General features: G+C 48.0%; 1 protein-coding gene across 4 annotated transcripts in view; it reads right to left on the reverse strand.

The window, feature by feature from the left end:
• Window positions 1–21,528, reverse strand: part of TPCN1 (two pore segment channel 1) — a 61,979-nt gene that overhangs the window by 14,511 nt on the left and 25,940 nt on the right. For all 4 annotated transcript variants that reach the window (XM_007490004.3, XM_016432448.2, XM_007490005.3 and 1 more), the window contains 10 exons: window positions 21,263–21,390; window positions 9,906–10,082; window positions 8,631–8,744; window positions 6,684–6,814; window positions 5,197–5,285; window positions 4,538–4,572; window positions 3,903–3,961; window positions 3,027–3,126; window positions 1,332–1,448; window positions 697–821 (listed from right to left, as the gene is read on the reverse strand). In XM_007490004.3, coding sequence (XP_007490066.2) covers window positions 697–821; window positions 1,332–1,448; window positions 3,027–3,126; window positions 3,903–3,961; window positions 4,538–4,572; window positions 5,197–5,285; window positions 6,684–6,814; window positions 8,631–8,744; window positions 9,906–10,082; window positions 21,263–21,390 — 1,075 coding nt within the window. The remainder of the gene's footprint in view (window positions 1–696; window positions 822–1,331; window positions 1,449–3,026; window positions 3,127–3,902; window positions 3,962–4,537; window positions 4,573–5,196; window positions 5,286–6,683; window positions 6,815–8,630; window positions 8,745–9,905; window positions 10,083–21,262; window positions 21,391–21,528) is intronic.

Genomic DNA, 21,528 nt, shown 5'->3' on the forward strand with positions numbered 1-21,528 from the left:
CTTGGGCCAGGGAATGGGTCAGAATCTCTAAGTGACTATTTATTCGACCCAGAAGGGCTTGTATCCTCACCCTCAAGAGAACACTTGGGAGGAAGGTCTTGGCAGGGCTGGAGGCTGCTTAGGCTTAAGTCAATTTGTTCTTTCCGGGTAATGTAAACAAACCACTTGGAATGTCTGGATCCCTTTATATCTGGGTCACATTCAGAGGGAAGCATCACCAGGATGTTGCCAGCCCCAAGCACAGCGAGCATGCAGTGGTGGTGATGGCTGCCCTCCCTAGGACCTAGCTCCTCTTCTAGGACTGGGCCTTTCTCAGGCCCTTAGGTCTGCAGGATTCTACTGTTAATTACAGGCCTCAGGGGCTTGTTGCTAGGGCTTTTCCGGGAAGTGATGCCTCCCTCTTCTTGGTCATTCACTTTTAGGATGGTAGTTTTAGAGTTGGAGGGACCTTAAAGACCATGCAGTCCAACCCTTCCATTTTGCAGACACAGACACAGACACAGACATAGGCACAGACAAGCTAAGGAACTTGCATAAGGCCACCCAGGTTACCTATGGAAAGCTAGGAAGTGGCCAAGCCAGAATTTGGGCCCCAAGCCTCAGGGCCTTCCCTCACTTGCCACCTCTCGTTCCCCCCACCCCCTGCCTCCTTTCATTGCTTCGGTCCATCCAAGGTTCCAAAAGGTAAAGTCCTACCTGAGCAGAGGGGTATTGCTTTGATTCAGAGCTTTGAAAGTGAGATAGCGCTCCCGAGCCCCCATCCGGGGCTTATAAAACCGCATTAGGCCTTCAAACTGCCGGAAGGAGATCCCAGAGGGCCTCTGCAAAGGATGAGGGAAGGGGAGGACACAGAATGTGCACAACGTGGACACAGAAGCCCCTCCCTCCAGGGCCGCTGTGGTGGTCCTTGCAAAATCAGGAGACCTGGGTTGGCCATTAACTACATTTTTGTCTATATACGGGTTTCCCTCTCTAGAGACTGCGATGCTGGGCAAGTCTCGCCTAGTGCCATTCATCTCTAAACTGAGGAGGGTGGGAAGAGAGCTCTTCTGGGGCCTTTCCAACGCTGACATCTTATGGCTCCCTCAATAACCCAATCCCTGTAGTGGCTTTGGCTTTCCCTCTGGGGAAGCAGGAACCACTTAGAGTAAATGCTGCCTGCAGCCATGGGGCACCCACTCTCTCATTGCCAGGAGCTCAACCATTGGGCTCGTTTGGGTCCCCGTGTGTCTCTGGGCATGTGAGAATGCAGTCACGTGTCTTTGCATGTGCCCACATGGCTACGTTGGTGCATGTGTCTGTGTGTGCACCTACTGCCCCACTCCCCATACCCGCTGGCTGAGGAGCAGGCTGTACGCATGCTGAATGGCCGTGCGCTTGTGAAGCAACAGAGACTTGAACTTGCGCTTCTCGATGTCATTGAATGTATCGAACACGACAGCCAGGAGCTGTGGATGAACAACGATTCATGTTTATCAGGCATCTGAAACTTTACAAAGAGGTTTCTCCTGGGGTGAAGTAGGTAGTACAAAGGTCTCTATTTTACAGAGGAGGAAACTGAGGCTCATCAGCTAAGAGCCTTGCTGCTTCTCAAAAGGAAAAAAAAAAGCAACAAACAAAGACCTGGAAACTTAGAGCCTCCTGTTGGAGGCAGCCACAAATGTGTGCATGCTCCAAGGACCCCCTTTACCCATCCTTTTGCAGAGCCCTTCTCCAGTTCTCCCTGAGGGTCCTGCTGATACTAGGTTCGAGTGTCTCCACAATCAGGAGAGTCTTCTGGGTTCTACATTCCAGAGTTTCCGTCTTGTATTGGGAAGTCCTTTCCAAGGCTAACCTAAATCTTCCTGCTTCAGTTCTGGGAAGGCTATCAGCATCCACATTTGCTCATCCATCACCTTACTGACCAGATTTTCTCTAAATTTGTTATTCTGGGGGTAGGGGGACTCTACGATTTTTAAGTCCTGAGACTGAAAACTCATTATTAATCACATAAAGCCGTACCTCTACTTAATAATTGGACCCACCAGAGATGCAGTCTCCAAGGCCTCCCAGAGTCTGCCCTCTCTCCCTCACTCTCCATAGCCAACCAGTTGCCTTATCTCATCTATTCTACCCCCATGACATCCAGCCCCATCTCTCCCCTTGTTCCACAATCAGGATGGTTCAGGACTTCATCACCTAGGCCCTGGACCACCTTACTGTGGCTGATCAAGTTGATCAATCCTGCTGCTGTCAGGCTTGGTCCTCATCTATCCAGCAGCCTTTAGGGACAGGTCTGACCAGATCCCCCCCTGCTCAAGAGCTTTCAGGGACTCCCCACTGTCTCCAGCACCACACACAGATTCTTGAGTCTATCTGACATTTCAGATACAGCATCATCTTGCTCTTCCCACTAGGAGGGTTTAAGTTCTGATGCCCCATCTCATGTCCTCTCTGCCCACCATGCTGACCTTCAACCTATCTCCAGATCAGCCAGATCTCTGGCCTCAAGGCAGGCACCAAGCCATCCACACACAGCCCAGAAACCGTCCTTGCCTTCAAGGTATGATGGCCTAACAGGCACGACTTCCTTGGCTCAGCAACCAGCGGCACTGGTTTAGTGCTCCCTCCTTCCCCCAACTATCTGAAGTTTACTGTGGGGGGGGCCGGGACCGTTAGGCTTTTGCAGTTTTATCTCCAGCCTGCGCACAGACATGTAATCAATGCTTGCTGAACTGAACTGGTAATGTTCCACCATGAGCCACCCCCACCCTGGCTGACTTTCTCCACACTTCATTCTCATCCCACTCTCCCTGGCTCGCCACGCTGCACGTACGGTAAGTCCAGGGGATGAGGCCGAGGCTTCAATCCTGGCTGAGTTACCGCTGAGACCAGGAGCAAGTCTGTGCCTGTTTCCTCCTCTGAACTGACAGAAGGGACTGGTCAGTCTTTGCTTGTGGACGTGAGGTGACTTTTGCAGCTCTCTCCCCTCCTCTCCCCCTGAGCCTGGAGCAGAGATGATCAGGGACTCCTCGCTGCCTACTCACCAAGTTCATGATGAAGTAGAGCTCGATGGAGAGGTACACGATGAAGAAGACGCAGGCCCAGGGGCTCCGTGAGTATGAGGGCATCATGACATCTGGGAAGCTGTGAGCCCCAACAGAGGCAAAGGGAGTTAGGCTCTGTCCTAAGAAGGCTCACCTCGGAGGGCTGCGGAGGCAGCTGAACCTCCAGCACCCTGCCTGCTTCTCGCTAAGCTTTTCCTCTCTCCCACCCTAGGAGCAGGCTAGGCCTTGTCAAAGGAGCACCAGAAGCAAGGACTGACAGAGCCCTTGGCCAGGCCCTGGAGGTGCATTGGTCCTTTTTGGGGTAGGGACACAAAGAGCTAGAAATTGAAGGGCTTCATGGCTCTGCTTCTCCTCAAAATCCTGGACAGTCCTTATACCTTCGCATCTGTGGTGGGCCTGTTAGACTAACTTAAAGCCTGGACCCCTCCAGAGGAGCCCCAGGCCTAGCACTCAGAACCTCACCCTTTTCTCCCTACCCTTTAATCCTTAAGGTAAAGACATAAAAAGGGCTCTGTGGAGCTCACAGGCAGTGGGGGTAGGAGGAAGGCCTCCAACTAACACCAGAGGCCTAGGCTGCCTTTTCAGCAAGAATTCCGCAAAATACAGACTTATGCCATAACCAGAGTGCCTCCCACTCCCCCCGCAGGGACACCCCAAGGGTGAGTTTCTGCTAAGTCACTTCAGCAGAAGAAACTGTTTTCCAGGAAGGGACATAGGGAGCTTGGACGGCGTAAGCCAGGAGGTTTTCTGGGAAGAAACGACAGTGGCAGACACCAAAAGGCTGCCAACACAAGCTTGGCTGGCTGTCTGGGGATGAGGAGAGGGCAGCCCAAGCCCAAGCCCAAGCCGACTTACTTAGCTGTGGTGAGCAGGACGAAGAGGCTAACAATGCTGTTCTCCAAGGTGCTAAAGTACTGCCAAGGAAGGAAGAGAGTCTAAGGAAAAGGCCCAAGGGGAGGTCTGCAAGCAAGGACGTGTAACTGAAGAGGCCACCGGACAGGAATCCCTCTCCTCTCTCTTCCTACATGCTCACACTGGCCCTGCCCCTTGCTGTCCAACCCCAAGGCCTCTAAGCCACTCAGACATCTCCTGGCCCTCCCAGCCACGCTAAGGCTACTGGCATCCGCAGAGACAGACTCCTCAATTAGAGGCTGGCTCTCTAGCCTACTCCAAACTCCAGGTTTCCCAGGTAAAAGGGGCAGTTCTCTGGGCTGGATTTAACTACTTTCTAGCCATCTATAAATGCTGCCCACGTGCATCTGTTTCTAATACAATGTAAGTTACTTGAGGGCAGGCCACTTCTCTTTGCATGCCCTGCACAGTGCCTGCAGCACAGTTAGTGCTTAATGGACGATCGGGGAATAACTGATGGAGCCCCACAGACAATCTGGTTCCTCTGACACAAGCTAACGTGTGGCCGTGACCACCTGGCTGCCTTGGCCAAGGGGAGAGACCCTGAGAAAGAGGCACACCCATCTGTCGTTACTTACCGGGTCTGAGGAATTTGGGGAGAACAAATAAAATCCTAGGAGATGAAAAAAACAACACACAAAATGGGCTCAGATGTCTGGCAGCCAGGTGAGGAACCCAAAGGAGTCTCTCTGGTCTTTCCCCTCTCCTCCCCGTGACCCACAAGGCCTGGATCCAACAGCAGGAGGCTGAGGCGGGGCATAACTCTCTCTTGACCCCTCAAGATTTCTTCTTGAGGAAGTCAGAGCCAAGTTCAACAACAGGCTAGAGGGAAGGTGAGTAGACAAGAGGAGAGGCCCAGAGCTTTCCATGCTCAAGAGAGAGAAGCCAGACAACTAGTGGAAAGGACCTAAAGCCTGGCCCAAGGATCCAGACAGTTGGGGTTTATTCCCAGACTCATTAATGCATCAGTGTGTGACCCAGGAAGGTCATTTCCCCCTCCTGGGCCTCTCTGTTTTCCCAGATATCTAATGAGAGCTTCGCCCTAAGCAAAGCCTGAGTCCATAGAGGGCACAAAGCCCTATTTGTCTGTTCACTCTCAGCACTCAGAAGCAGTTACTAGATACACCCTGAATTCTACACCAAGGTCAAGACTTATCATGAAGTTCAGGCAACCAAACATAACGTGAAGGCAGACAGAGGTACATTCTGGGGCCACTGGGAGAGAGAGGGGACTCACCCAAGATAGCAAAGATCACCATGAAGAAGAGTAGCAGGAGGAGGATGTCGATGAAGGGAGGGAGAGACTGGAAGATCTGCCGCAGGTTGCTAGGAAGAAAGAAATGATAATGGGAGGGTCATATGGTAGGACCCCTAAGGAGGGCAGGCAAGACCGAGGGGGAGTGGGAGCCACAGAAAAAATCCGTTTAGAGTTAAAAGTCCTGAATTCAAATCATAGCTCTACCAGAAAGAGAGAGAAAAAGAGAGCTAGACAGAAAAGAGATAGAAGAGAGAGAGAGACACAGACTGACAGGAGCTAGAAAAGAAAGATAGGAGGGAGGGAGAGAAAGACAGAAGAAAGAGATAGAAGAGAGACAGGAAAAAGAGAAAGATAGAAGAAAGGTGAACGAGAGAGACAGAAGAGAAAGGGAGAGAGACAGAAGATGGATAGAAGAAAAAGAAAGAGGAAGGCAAGAGAGATTGACAGGAGAGGCAAAAAAGGAGACAGGAGAAAGAGAAAGAAAAAGATAGAAGAGAAAAAGAGGTAGACAAGAGATAGAGATATAGACAGGAGAGAGAAGAGAGATGTATGTGTGTGTATGTATATACATACACGTAAGTATATAACCACATATAAAATCCAAGATCAATTACTTAGCCTCTCTCTGTGTGTCACTTTCTACAATGCACATGATAACAATTACTGTCAACCTCTGAGACCAAATAAAAGACTGCAAGTAAATGTTCTGTAAACCATAAACCACTAAAGAAGTGTGAGTTCCTATTTCATGTTTCCCCATGGGACACTCTTGACCTGGATGGGGAAGGTAGAGCTGGAGTCCTGGGAAAGCACTGCAGAGTAACTTCTACCCAAGATTGTGTCCATTTGCCACGATGGCCAGAGGACGTATCGTGGATTACTGAGGAATAAGGGCTAAGAGCAGAATGGGCCGATTTCTTGGGGTGGGGAAGGAAGGCGGACTGAGAAGGCAGCCATGGAAGGCTGGCCTTTAACTGTCTCTAGTGGGAGATGATATGATGGGGAGAGATCTTTCGGCTTATTTACTTCCCAGACATTTCTTTTCCAGTCTGCAAAGAAGGCCACAAAGCAGATTTTACTAATTCTGATTTGCCCCCAGCCCCTTAGTTCTTTTGTTTCCAATATGACCTGTATCCTGGGGAGAAGATAAATGCAGCCCAGAAAACGAACAGGACTCCAGATGACTCCCAAAGCTAAATCTGTAACCCTCTGACCCTACCAAGGGGTCAGCGGCAAGATGGAGACAGAAATGTCAAACATTCCACAATCAATCTGCACCTTGATGACCTTACTAGCCCCCTGAACCCTATTCAGATGCCCTGAGGGTTCCTGGCTGGGGACATGGCAGAGGATGACTCCACAAAAGGTAAACATCCCTGCTCCCACTGGGAGGGCCCAGAATCTTGGGGATTAACCAAAGCATGCTCAAAAGCCCAGCCCTCCCATCCCCTTTGCCTCCTCCTCACCGACGGACAGCACCGCAGTATCGGCAATCCACCAAGAAGATGCAGCGCAGGGCGCGGGTCACCCGCACATGCGATGTCTGACGAACCAGCACCACGATGGCTTCGACAAACTGGACCAGCAGCACCACAGTCTGTGGGGAAGGAGGCCAAGTGAAGTTGGACCATCTAAATCATCTTGTGGAAGGCCCTGAGGCCTTCAGAAACAAATGCTGCCAAGTCTGGTCCCTACTCCAGACGACTCATGGGCATTTTCCCTGGTACCAATGCTCCTAAGGCAGAGACCCGGAGGGAACAAGGAGGCTGAGGATGTAGGGGAAGTACAAGGAAAGTCTTCTCACCACTGCCAAGTCTCGTCACTTGAAACGACCATGGGCATGGGCAGGAGTTGTGGGGTCGCTGTCTGAATGGGCCTCCTGGAGGGCCGTCCAAATTGGAGCCATCCTGGGAGGCCCACTTTCTCAACTTCCCTCGATGTAGCCTTCCCTGACTGCCCCATCCCAAACTGAGAAAGGGAGGATATGGGTATTTGTTAACAGTAGCAACATACTCTTCTATGGTACTTTACGGTTCACACAGTGCCTTGCTCAGAACGACTGTGAGGCGAGGAATGCGGTACTAAGTCCATGTTATAAATGAGGCCATACCAAGGGCACTCACAGCCATGAAAGGGCAGAGCTGGACTTTAAACCCAGACCTCCCAGCCAAGTCCGAGGTACTCCCTGGAGTCCCCTGCCGCCCATCACTCCCTTCTCTGAATTCCCACCGCACTCTCAGTCTTTATCATGAATTCTGGGACAATCTCATACCCTCCCTCACAGGACCTGGGTCACCGGTGCACTCCTCTCAAGGAGACTGGAAATATCTCACAGGTTGAGACGATATCTTGGTTTTCTTTTGGCTCAGGCTATCATCAGCCTGAAGGAGGCAGGGGGAAGGGCATGTTCTGCTAACACCCTTCCCTTCATCGTTCCTACTTAAAGCCCATTCTCCAGGTTACCCAGAATCCTGGAGTAATCAGGTTTCCCCCTTCAGCCCTCATAGCTACTAAGCTGCCAGGCTGTCAGTTTGACCTTCTCTCTCCCTCTCTTTCCCTCCCTCCCAGCTTCTCCCTGCCTTTACCCACCTTCTCTCTCCTCTCCTCTTTCTCCTTCCTTCTTCCCTATCTCTCTTTCCCTCTCTCCCTCTTGCTCCCCTTGCCCTCTCCCTCACCCTCTCTCATCCTTTTGCTCTCTCTTCTCTCTCTCTCCCTCTTTCTTTCTCTCTTCCCTCATTCCCTCCCTCTCTCTTTTTTCTGATTTTCTCTCCTGGTTCTCTCTTACTTTCTACTCCCATTCCCAGTGAAATCAGGCCCTCACTGTCTCTAAACTGGACTGCTAACAGAGCCCATCTTCCACTCTATCTGCTCAAACGCATCTGGATGTGGCCTTGTGTAAGCCCGGGATTTGGAACCAAGAGACCCAGTGTTCAGTCCCAGTTCTGCCCTTGATCTGTAGGGTCTCCTTAGCCAAGGCACTTGGCCTCAGAGGGGCTCCACTGAGAGAGTGTGTGTGTCCCTCTCTCTTCCATCTCCAGCATTCTAAAATTAAATGTATCTCCCATAGGACCCTATTGAGGACTAAAAGAAAGGGATTCTCAGTGATAAATAATCCCTGCAAGAATGAAACAGGGAGGAGACAGCTGGGTGGCTCAGTGGATTGAAAGCCAGGCCTAGAGATGAGAGGTCTTGGATTCAAATCTGATTACAGATACTTCCTAGCTGTGTGACCCTGGGTAAGCCACTTAACCCCCAATACCTACCCTTCACTGATCCTCTGCCTTGGAACCAAAACACAGTACTGATTCTAAGATGGAAGGTAAGGGTTTAAAACAAAAAGAGAAGTGAAGTCAGCATTTAAGAGTCAAGGGTGATGGTGAGGGTGAATGGAAGCAGAAAAACAGAAGCTTTACCTTGACCATGGTACGCTTGTGCCGGATGAAGGTGTGGAAGCCCAGCCATCGCATCTTCATGCACAGCTCAAAGACCACCACCATAAGGGCGAACAGCTCCAGGGTGGCATGCACCTGTAACTTACCCAAAGGGCACAGTGAGGGGCTCCTTCAACCTCCCCCAACCCCAAGACAAGGACTTGGGCAGATGTGGCCAAGGACCCAGAGTTAGGACAACCCTAGGCAGAGGCAGTATTGTGGAAGGAAGGAACGCTGGAGGCTGAGGCAGAAGGACCAAGTTCAAATCCTGCCTCTGCCACTTACTACTTGGGTGAACTAAAGCAATTTTTGTTCCTTTTCTAGGTCTTAGTTCTTCATCTCTAAAATGGCAGATAGGTGGGGTGTTGATCCGACAATCCCTAGTCTTTCTCTTCTAGCTCCAAGTGCCAGGATTCTAAAACCTGGTATCATACTTCCCTGGGGATAGTCTAGAGAACGGAGATCTTCCTGTTCCATCCAAACACAAACTCAGTAGAGCTATGACAGACACTCTGAACCGGCGACTACAACTAAGCTAAGGATGTATTTGTTCAACAATTTTTCTTTGACAGGATTTAGGTAAGAATGGATCGGGAAAAACGGGAACTGGCTGACAACCTAAGAGAGCCTTGTTCCACTGCTGGCGGTGGTTTGAAATCCCAAGAGATTTCACTTCTGCATCCGGGGGACAGAATGGGGGACGGGGGCATAGAGAGTTTCCAGGATCACTTTTTTATACTGAAAGGGAAGGCGACTTTTCTGAGTGTCGTATCTCCTCGATGTTCCCATCTGTCCCTTGGGAGATGACATGATGGGGGCACTACCATGCTGCTGCTCAAATCTGTCCACCCTCACTCCACCCACCCCCGCCCCCTTTTGTTTCCCTCCAGTGGGAAGGCTTGGGTTTCCAAAGCTAAGTGAGCCTCAGGGATGATGACAGTGGCATGTAGTAGGGCTGACGGAGCAATGATTAGGCCCCAGGGATGTTTCTTTGGGGTCCTGATTTCCTTAAGGCCACAACTGTGACAACCTCTCTAAATCTGGGCCTCTTCTTACCAAAGAGCACCCTGGACATCAACCTATTCTGAGGCATGAGGTAGGCAAGGGGTTCGGAGAGTTAAAAACAACCTTTCTCTGATTGGCCATGCATTTTATTGCTCTTTTCAGACCTTTCTGTGTCCTAGAAAGAGAAAGCAATGCCTTTCCCACCCCGAGTGCCCCCTTGCCCCAGATCCCAGGACCACCTAGGGCACTCACATAAATGCCAAGTCGGAGAGCAGGGACAGCAGGAGCCTCGCAGAGAGAGAGCAGCAGCAGGAGCAAAGCCGTGGTCAGCTCCATCAGGTAGAACAGGTGGTTGTGGACAAAAAGGTAGGCAGCCAGAGCATGGGCATTCTTGGGGTGAGTGAAGAACTTGTCATTATTTTCACCTTCCTGAAACACGAGAACACAGGACAGAGATTAAGCCCCAGAGAAGAGGGGGTGGGGCAAGAGCCTTAATATGCAAGAAGAAATTTGGAGGGGCCAACAAGGTGGCTCAAGACCAAGGCCTGGAGATAGGGGGTCCTCAGTTCAAATATGGCCTAGATACTTCCTAGCTGCATGACCCTGGGCAAGTCACTTAATGCCCATCACCTAGTCCTTATTGCTCTTCTGCCTTGGAATCAATACTTAGTACTGAATCTAAGACAGAAGGTAAGGGTTTTTTTTTCCCCTCAATTTAAACATTATTTTATTTGGTTATTTTCAAACAATATTCATTCCTTGGAAACAAAGATCCTTTTCTTATCCTCCCCCCCTCCCACCGCCCCTCCCCTAGCCAATGCATGATTCCACTGGGTATCACATGTGTTCTTGCTTCAAACTCATTTCCATGTTGTTGGTATTTGTATTAGGGTGTTCATTTAGAGTCTCTCCTCATTCCTGTCCCTTCCAACCCTGTAGTCAGGCAGTTGCTTATCTTCAGTGTTTCTACTCCCACAGTTTGTCCTTTGCTTGTGGATAGTGATTTTTTCTCCTGGATCCCTGCAGAATGTTCAGGGACGTTGTATTGACACTAATGGAGAAGTCCGTCACCTTCGACTGTACCACAGTGTATCAGTCTCTGTGTACAATGTTTTCCTGGTTCTGCTCCTCTCACTCTGCATCACTTCCTGGAGGTTGTTCCAGTCTCCATGGAATCCCTCCACTTTATTATTCCTTTTACCACAATAGTATTCCATCACCAACAGATACCACAATTTGTTCACCCCAAGAATGCCCATGCTCTGGCTGCCTACCTTTTTGTCCACAACCACCTGTTCTACCTGATGGAGCTGACCACAGCTTTGCTCCTGCTGCTGCTCTCTCTCTGTGAGGCTCCTGCTGTCCCTGCTCTCTGACTTGGCATTCCCCAATTGATGGGCATCCCCTCATTTTCCAATTTTTGGCTACCACAAAGAGTGCAGCTATGAATATTCGTGTACAAGTCTTTTTCCTTATTATCTCTTTGGGGTACAAACCCAGCAGTGCTATAGCTGGATCAAAGGGCAGATAGTCTTTTGTCGCCCTTTGGGCATAGTTCCAAATTGCCCTCCAGAATGGTTGGATCAATTCACAACTCCACCAGCAATGAATTAATGTCCCACTTTGCCACATCCCCTCCAGCATTCATTACTTTGCATGGCTGTCATGTTAGCCAATCTGCTAGGTGTGAGGTTATACCTCAGAGTTGTTTTGATTTGCATCTTTCTGATTATAAGAGATGTAGAGCACTTTTTCATGTGCTTATTAATAGTATTGATTTCTTTGGCTAAAAGCTGCCTGTTCATGTCCCTTGCCCATTTATCAATTGGAGAATGGCTTGATTTTTTGTACAATTGATTTAGCTCTTTGTAAATTTGAGTAATTAGACCTTTGTCAGAGGATTTTGTTATGAAAATTGTTTCCCAATTTGTTGCTTCCCTTCTCGATTTGGTTGCATTGGTTTTGTTTGTACAAAAATTTTTTAACTTGATGTAATAAAAATTGTTTATTTTACATTTTGTGACTCTTTCTATGTCTTGCTTGGTTTTAAAGTCTTTCCCTTCCCACAGGTCTGACATGTATATTATTCTGTGATCACCTAATTTACTTATAGTTTCCATCTTTATGTTCAAGTCATTCACCCTTTCTGAGTTTATCTTGGTGTAGGGTGTGAGGTGTTGATCCAAACCTAATCTCTCCCACACTGTCTTCCAGTTTTCCCAGCAGTTTTTGTCAAATAGTGGGTTTTTGTCCCAGAAGCTGGGTTCTTTGGGTTTGTCATATACTGTCTTGCTGAGGTCACTTACCCCAAGTCTATTCCACTGATCCTCCTTTATGTCTCTTAGCCAGTACCAAATTGTTTTGATGACCACTGCTTTATAATAGAGTTTGAGATCTGGGACTGAAAGGCCACCTTCCTTTGTATTTTTTTTTTTTTCATTATTTCCCTGGATATCCTTGACCCTTTGTTCTTCCAAATGAACACTTATGTTTTTTTTCTAAGTCAGTAAAAAAAATTTTTGGAAGTTCAATGAGTATAGCACTAAATAGATAAATAAACTTGGTTAGGATGGTCATTTTTATTATATTGGCTCGTCCTACCCATGAACAGTTAATATTTTTCCAATTGCTCAAGTCTAATTTTATTTGTGTGGAGAGTGTTTTGTAGTTGTGTTCATATAGTTCCTGTGTTTGTCTCAGGAGATAGATTCCTAAGTATTTTATTTTGTCTAAGGTGATTTTGAATGGGATTTCTCTTTCTAATTCTTGCCGCTGAGCTGTGTTGGAAATATATAGAAATGCTGATGACTTATGTGGGTTTATTTTGTAACCTGCAACTTTGCTAAAGTTGTTAAGGTAAGGGTTTAAAAAAAAAAAGAAGAGATATGGCTCAGGGTGGGCAGAGGAGTGGAGAATGAGGCAGCCTTACCTTCATGAGACTAGCCTCAGCCTGGGGACCCCCCAGATGGCCCTCCCAGACAGCACCACTAAGGACTTCCACGTAATCAAAACTCAGGTGGGACTGACAGGAAGGGAGGAGGAAAACCTGTTCACTCCTCTGAAGGGAATGGTTGCTTTTCTTAGGTCTATCTTTGTCCCCAAGCCCTCTTCTCTTGGGAAGGCCTCTCCATTCTGCAGTCACACAGGTTCACCACAGAATAGGAAGAGTTTGGGCCATCCTCAATGCGACACTCTTACTCTCCCCACATGGTCAATTGGTTGCCGAGTCTTTTAGTTCCTCCCTTCAAAACATGCCTCCCATCTGCCCCTTTCTCTCCACTCAGGCTGCTGCCACCTCAGTGCAACCCTCATTGTTTCACATTAGAATACTGCTAGTCAGTCACTGCCTCAAGTCTCTCTGAGTTCCCATCCATCCTCCATCAGCTGCCAGAGAACTTCCCAAAGAGCAGGTCCAACCACAGGGCTCCCCATTACTCGTTACCTTCAGGATCAAATAGAAAATTCTCCATTGGGCATTAAAAGCCCTTCACAATCTATCTTGTGACTCTTCTTAAACTTTACTCCCCTCTATACACTCTGTGATCCAGTGTCTTGGGCCCTTCTTGCTATTCCTCCAACATGAGGACACCCATGTCCTAGCTGTCTCCCATGCCTAGAATTGTTGTTGTTCAGTCATTCCAGTTGTGTCCAGCTCATCATGACTCCATTTGGGATTTTCTTGGCAAAAATACTGGAGTAGTTTGCCATTTCCTTATCCAGTTCATTTTATAGATGAAGAAACGGAGGCAAATGGGACTACCTGACTTGCCCAGGGTCACAGAGCTAGGAAGTATCTGAGGCTGGCCTTTAATTCAGGAATAAGAGTCTTTTTAACTTCAGGCCTGGCGCTCTCTCTACTGCATCACTTTGCTGCCCCAACGGGTGATGATATAAGGATGCTGGTTAAAGTCCAAGAAGACCCATTCTCCAGCACCTTATTTGCTCTCAAGGTCAGTTCAAATTCAACTCTGTTCTTCTGAGGTATTAGCAGTCCCAGGCAATGTGGTAGCCTCATAGAATGCTATCTTCCACCCAACTGCTGCTCAAGCACCACCATCTACAAAGCCTTTCCCACTAGTGCACCCACCTTCCTTGTATTTATTCGGTCCCCTTTTTAATAGGTACTTACTGTTTCTCCCATCAAATGTAACCAGAATACCAATCACTAATAGCCTAATCAGTGCATGGAGTGTGGTTTTTAAAATTGTAACTGTGATTTTCTAGTAAGAATTCAGTCCCAGACAAGAATCTGTGTATGTAACCAGCTTAAGAATGCAGTTCCAGCCAGCCATAGCACTACTGGGCTTTGTAAACCTCAAATTTCCTTAGACTTATAAATGTTGGAAATTTCACCATTGGGATATTTCATACTTGGAAAATTTCTTACTGATAGTCTATTGGAATGGGAACCCCATTGTCATGGGAGGTTCCTCCTCTTCCCTTCTTAAGATTACTTTAGGACAGAAACCTTTTGCTGAACAATGGAAAGGACTTTGACCTATGCTTAAGCATAGAACAGGAATTTCTTTGAGTCATGATTGATTTTAGAATTGATACAATGGAGATACTTGGAATAAATCTCCACCCTATTCAGTCCTAATAAGATTTAGAAAGGGCTGTAGCAAAGGAGCAAAGATTTAATCATTTGAAAATATGACCTTCAACAGACATGTGCAAAAGCCAGAAACCTCTGGGCGGTCCTGGGTTAAGCTAGAGCCTCCATTGGCACAGGGAAATTGATGAACAGTGATTGGTAGATGTGAGGACTGAGGGGAGGCAACTTGGAGGGTTTCCTTAAAGATAGGGGGCTGAAGACTGGAGGGGGGGTTGAGGTTTTGGTCGGAGTGGTGGCAGTGGACTCTGAGAAGCTTGCTCTGAAGGAAGCTGAAGGTGGGGGCCTCTGAGACTGTTTCTCCATTTTGGTCACGTGAGTAATAGGGACTGATCTCTTTTCTTTGCCCCAGCTATCTAAGGGCTTGGGCCTTTTGGCCCAGCCTAAACAGAAGGGGTATTTAAGCCCTATTTCCTTCTCTCCCTTTTCTCTCTCTCTATCTCTAATTACTTCCTCCTATTGTAATTAAACTCCATAAAAGATTGACGGCTGACTTAAGTTTTCATTTAGGAATTACATAGCTGATTCCTTGGCGACCTTAAATTAATATATATCAGTCTTTTAAAGTGATTCCCTTGTAACAGCTTGTACCCCACAGAGATAATAAGGAAAAAGACTTGTACAAGAATATTCATAGCTGCGCTCTTTGTGGTGGCCAAAACCTGGAAAACGAGGGGATGCCCATCAATTGGGGAATGGCTGAGCAAATTGTGGTATATGTTGGTGATGGAATACTATTGTGCTAAAAGGAATAATAAAGTGGTGGAATTCCATGTGAACTGGAACGACCTCCAGGAAGTGATGCAGAGCGAAAGGAGCAGAAACAGGAAAACATTGTACACAGAGACTGATGCACTGTGGCACAATCGAAGGTAATGGACTTCTCCATTAGTCTCAATGCAATGTCTCTGAACAATCTGCAGGGATCTAAAAAACACTATCCACAAACAGAGGATAAACTGTGGGAGTAAAAACACCGACGAAAAGCAACTGTTTGACTATAGGGGTGGAGAGGATACGACTGAGGAGAGACTCTAAATGAACACTCTAATGCAAATACCAACAACATGGAAATGGGTTTGAATCAAGAACACATGTGATAAGCAGTGGAATCATGCGTCGGCTGTGGGAGAGGTGGAGGGAGGGGGGAGGGAAGAAAAGAAAATGATCTTTGTTTCCAACAAATAATGTTTGGAAATGACCAAATAAAAATTAAAAAGAAAAAAGAAAAAAAAAGAATGCAGTTCCAGGGTAATAGCTGAGTTATAATTTCAAATAGGTGTATTGTTATAGTAATTTGAAGAGTGTTACCACATTAACCAGACGTGGGTTACTCTGTCAATCCTAGGTGTATGAATCTATTTTATTATGCACTTTATAGCAAACTAATTTCTGTAAAAGACTACAAGGACTAGAAGCCCACCCAGAGATCATGGAGGACAGGATCCCTTAGAGGGCTGGGGGTTGGGGGAGGGAGAGAGGGAGACACGGAACTGTGAGGATGTACTATGTCAGGATGACTTGCGAAGAAGCCCGAGTCAAAATGTTCTGACCTATCCGTGACCTATATAAGTCACTATTACTCATGTCAAGAGTGATCCCTGTAAGTCATCACCCCAACTCTGTAAGTTCCTCTTTTTGTCTTTAAAAACCTCTCAACGTCAAGGGTCATGATTGAGGTTTTGAACTGGGGGACCTGTGGACCTGTGATTTCTCTGTCACAATAAAGCCAGATCTTTGCCCAGAAGGCTCTCTCAGCATCTTATTTTTACTAATGTGTCCTTGCTGGAGTTAGCACTCACTGAAGGGCCCTGTGGATAATGGCCTTGAGGAACTCACCCTCTTCCCCTAAAACCTGTTCCTTCACTATTTCTGTTCACATCCTGTTGTTTTCTCAAGCTTCTTTTCCTCTGTGTTTTTGTATCTCTGGTTCCTAGCATAGTGCCTGGTAGGTCATAAACACTCATGAATGCTTATGCAATTGAACTGACTCTTCAAACCTCCTGAGCCTAATTTTGATTCCTTCCATCAAGGTTGCTGATAATTTTTTTTAATTTAAATTTTTTATTTTAATAACAAATGTCCACATACATTTCCCAAAGTTATATGATGCAAATTGTCTCCTTCCTTTCTTCCCTCCTCTCTCCCAGAGCTGACAAGCAATTCGATCTGGGATATATATGTAGCGATTATCATTCAAAACATATTTCCACATTATTTATTTTTGTAAGTGAATCATCTTCTAATACCCAAACCCCAAATCATATACCCAAACAAACCACTGAAAAATCATGTTTTCATGTGCATTCTGACTCCCACAGCTCTTTCTCTGGGGTTGCATTCTTTGCCATAAGTCCCTTAGAATTATTCTGGATCATTGTATTTCAGAGAGTAGCAAAGTCTATCACATTTGATCATTCCACAATATTGCAGTTACTATGTAAATGTTTTCCAGGTTCTGCTTATTTCACTCTGCATCAGTTCACTTAGGTCTTTTGCTGATAAACTCTTAACAAACCCGGAAACTATATGATCAAACTACATATCACTTTTCACACAAATAAAGTCAGATCTAAACAACTGGCAGAATGTGAATTGCTCAGTTAGGCTGAGCCAATAGGATAAAAATGACAATTCTACCTAAATTAATTTACCTATTTGGTGCCAGGCCAATCAAACTGCCCAAAAGTTATTTCATAGAGTGAGGTAAACTCATGTATTATCAGCCCCAGGAATAATCCCTATGGGTCACAACCTGCTGAGGGCCCAGGGGAAAGAAAGAGGAAGGAAGGAAACAAGCATTTTTGCAACACCTACCATGTGCCAGGTGTGCTAAGCACTTTACAAATATGATCTCCTTTGATCCTCATAATAGATAGGAGAGGTGGGTACTATTAATATCCATATTTCACAGAGAAGGAGGTTAAGGCAGATAGAGGGGAAGTGACTTTCCCAGGGTCACACAGCTAGGAAGCATCTTGAGGCTGGATCAGCACTGAGGTTTTCCAACTCTAGGCCCAGTGTGCTATCCCACTCAAGTTGCTAAGGCCCCAGGTGACTGGACTAGGATCCCACTGGCTGTGCCTACTGCTGACACATGTAGCAGATCCTCTCCAGCAGAGTTAGTTCCTATGCAAGGTAGAGATGAACCTATGGGCACAAAACCCCCTGCCATCTCTGGCTCAGGAGGAACCACCAGGGACAGGAGGGTTCCATCAGTCCTCCGGGAAGCCCAGGTCTGTCTACTTAGCAAAAGTGAAGCAGCTTTGGGCTGGGAGGCCCAATTTCAGCTGCAGCTTGAGCAAATCATTTCCCAGCACCAAAGGCCTCACTGCTGTCATCTGTAGAGAAGGGCAAGCTCAGGGAGGTGGGAACAGAACCAAGGATTGCTCAGAGTTCCAGGGTCTGTCTCACAGCACAGATTTCCCACAGCAGCTCTAGTTTCTGGGCGGAAATGCTGTATGCTTTGGGGAGCTTTTCCTGAATGTTACTGACAAATACCCTAATGAGCTACTTTCAAGCCCTAAGTGAGTCAGGACTCCTGGTCTGGGAAGCTCCTCTAAGGGGTTAACTTGGCTCTCACCTTTCCTGGCTCTGACAAGGGATACCCACGACCCTGGGAGGGTCCACCCAGCCCCAGCAAGGGCCTAGTGAAGGCAAATAAACTCCATCAGAAAAAAGGAGTCAGGCCTCATGCCTTTCTGCCTGGAGGGCTACTGAGGCCTGGGCTGGCTCTGGAAGCTCCAGAGAAATAGTCCTTCATGGCCAGGCTGCTCAGCACATGACAACTAATGGAGAATACGGGAGCAGATGGAGCCTCCCAAAAAAAAAGGGAATATGAATCTTTTGCTTTTCCCTAACTGCTCAAGGCCAAGTGGGGCCAATTAGCCAGATCTGAATAGGCAGGAAAATCAAAAAGAGATTGGGGAAAACTGGTCTGTCCGTCCATCCTCCCCCCCTCCCCAGTGAAAACTTCTCTTACAATCATCCTGTTTAAAACAGAGAAAGGAAGCTCTGTGTGACTAGCAGATGATTAGACAGCAGCGGCATGTAGCATCCTGGAGACCAGTCCAGGGCCTGTACTTAGGGCATGCTGGGCTCCTGTCCACCAGCACAGAGCCACTGGGCAGCCGGTTATGAGCTGAAGGAATGGCCCACAAGCAAACCCAGGACAAGCAATCATCGGCCCGACAGGGAGAGCCATCGAACGGGCCCTCTGGGCCCCTCGAACGTAGGAGGGCTCGGCACGTCCTGGCACACGGCAGACATTGAGTGAATGCTTGTTGACCGTGCCGCTCGTGCGGCAATGGTAGGTAGCACCCCCAGGAACCCAAGAAGTGCACGTGGCTAGCCAACAACACTCAAACTCCTGCGGTGAACGTTCTTCAGGCTTTGGAGCCTCCCCTGCGGCCACCCTGCTCTGGCCCATCCTGCCTTTCTCCCGAGCCCAGCCCCATGTCACCAGCTGTCTTCTGGACGTCTCCGGCTGGATGTCTCCAGGCATCCTGAAGCAACGAGGCTAAAGCAGAACCTGTGACCTTCCCTCCGAAGCCCCGCCAACGCCTGGACGTTTGAGGGTGTGGAGGGTACCACCGGGGTCCTCCCCGGCACCAAGGGCTCAGGCTCTCTGTCCTCTGTTGCTCACTTGCATCAATTCAGTAAATACTTACTGAGTGACCCCGCCATGTGCTGGCATCGAATCCACTGCCAGTTCTCGTCCTTTTGGCATCACAAACGCCTTCCTTTGTCTGGGATTCCAGTCTGTTGCCTAAATTAATGGCCACTGCTTCCTGCTTGGTTTTCCTGAGCCACGTCTCTCCCCACTCCGATCCATGCAGCCAAAATGATTTTTTAAAGCACGAGGGTGCCCACGTTGGCCCACCCCCACCTCCAATCTTCTTGTTCTGCTGGGGTCCTTTCTGTCTCGTCTGACTCCCCGTGACCCCGTTTGGGGTTTTCTTGGCAAAGATACTGGAGTGGTTTGCTATTTCCTCCTCCGACTCATTTTACAGAGGAGGAACCGAGGTACACAGTTGAAGTGATCTGCCTAAGGGCGCCTGCCTAGGAAGTATCTGAAACCAGATTTGAACGCAGGTCTTCTCACTCCAGGCCCAGTGCTCTATCTATTAAGCCAACAGCTGCCTTCAGACTCAGGCTAGTGGCTTCCAATTCCAGGCTAAAATAACAATTCAGCCTGGCACCTAAAGGCCCTCATAGCCTGGCCCCTCCAGCCTCCCTGGCTGGCACTTCACCACCCCCTGTGGACTCTACAAGCCAATGGCTGGGTGCTCCCCCCACACGCAGCCCGTCTGCTGGCTACCTTGTGCCCAGAATGTTCTCCTTCCTCACCTTTACGTCTCAGCTTCTCTCAAGACTCCCCTTAAACGCCACCTTCCTCGAGAGGCCTTTCATGGTCCCCCTCCAGCTGCTTGGGCCTCCCCCCTTAGATTCCCTTCCAGCTACTCTGCATGTATCCTAGTTGCACCCACTTACATACATGTGGCCTCTTCCATCACACTGTAGCCTCCTTGAGGCTGCAGGGACCAGTTTATCCTGGATTTGTATCCGACACAGTGCTTGATACGTGTTTGCTGAATGACTAAGCCACTTCTGCCCTGGGAATCCTGCCAGCCTCATTGAGACTGCCTCTCCCAGACCACAATTCCAGGGCAGCCCAAGCCCCAAGCCCCGGCCATAACTTGCTTCCCTCTCTAGTCTCCAGCCGTGTCCCCACCCAAAAGGTGAACAAATCAGTTCTGCCACAGTTCCTGGGAAGGGGGATGTCAGTCTACTCCCCCACATTCTGAGCCTCACACTGACCAAAGAGCACCAGTTCATCCTCTCCTTCAAAATGTAAGCGCTCTTGTGTGACCCTGGGCAAGTCACTTGACCCCCATTGCCTAGCCCTTACCACTCTTCTGCCTTGGAACCAATACACAAAGGTAAGGGTTAAAAAAAACAAAAAAGTAAGCTCTCTGAGGGCAGGGATCAACTCCTTAGCATTTTCTGCCATGCCTGGCACAAATAAGAGCTTCCTAATTTTTTTCATTCATTCATTCATTCATTCACTCATTCATTCATTCATTCACTCATTCATCTTCCTCCCAAAGGATATTTTAAAGGCCCATCTATGTAAGATACTCCTTCCAGGTACTTAACCACCAAAGAGCAGAATGACAGAAGGAAATGGGCAGCTATCAAATACATGAACTGATTCAAACCAAGTTCCTGGCATGTTTCCAGGCGACACAACAGGGTGAAAAGCGAAGAGGAGAGAGGGGGAAACCCCCTCCAATTCATACGCAATAATTTGGGGAGTCTCTCTGTACAGTAACAATAACCTAGCATCAGGCTGTGCTATCTAAAAGTTCCGGATGAGAGGAGGCAGCCAGATCAAGTTAAAGAATAACTCAGAGCTATTTTTATTATTTTATATTTATAGAAGCCCTTACCTTCTGTCCTAGAATCCATACTGTGTATTGTTTCCAAGGCAGAAGAGCAGTAAGGACTAGGCAATGGGGGTTAAGGGACTTGCCCAGGGTCACACAGCTGGGAAGTATCTGAGGCCAGATTTGAACCCAGGATCTCCCATCTCTAGGCCTGGCTCTCCATCCACTGAGCCACCCAGCTGCCTCCCAGAGCTATTTTAAAAAGGTTCTCAGCTTCAGAAGGAAACCAGGGAATTTTAAAAAGTAAACTGTCCGAGCCTCTCTAATCCTGACCCTACATACTCCTGCTGGCATTAAGCATAGAAAAGAAAGCCTTCTCCTTTAGCCTATAAGTTAACCCCAAGCTTCTCTGTGATTCTGAGAGAAGAGAGTCAGTCTGGGCCCGATGGCAGGGAGACGGGGCAGGAATTTACTCATCAACAATGACATCCACCCTAAGCAACTGACTGACGGGATTTGATCCATCAAGGCCAAACGGCCAGTCAAGAACTGAATTGTGGTGCTCCTGACAAACATGGTGCCACACGCAGGAGGAGAGAGAAACTCACCTGGAGGTAGATTGCTGCCTCTTGATAATTCATTTCCCAGGAGGGTCTGGTGGGACTCAAGGGGGAGCTCCCATCCCCCGAGTCTGGGCTGGCCACCCTCAAGTCACTGATAATATAGTCGCCTCCATCTGCAATGGACAAAACAGACAGTTGACAAGAGAAGCGTGGAGAGAGAAGTTAATTCGTAGCTTAAACAGTGAGATAAAATGATGAGCAAAAAGAGGAATAAAGCTGATCCGAGGTAGGTTTAGGGGGAAAAAAGGGCA

Source organism: Monodelphis domestica, chromosome 3, assembly GCF_027887165.1.
Source record: "Monodelphis domestica isolate mMonDom1 chromosome 3, mMonDom1.pri, whole genome shotgun sequence".
Classification (NCBI taxonomy): Eukaryota; Metazoa; Chordata; class Mammalia; order Didelphimorphia; family Didelphidae; genus Monodelphis; species Monodelphis domestica.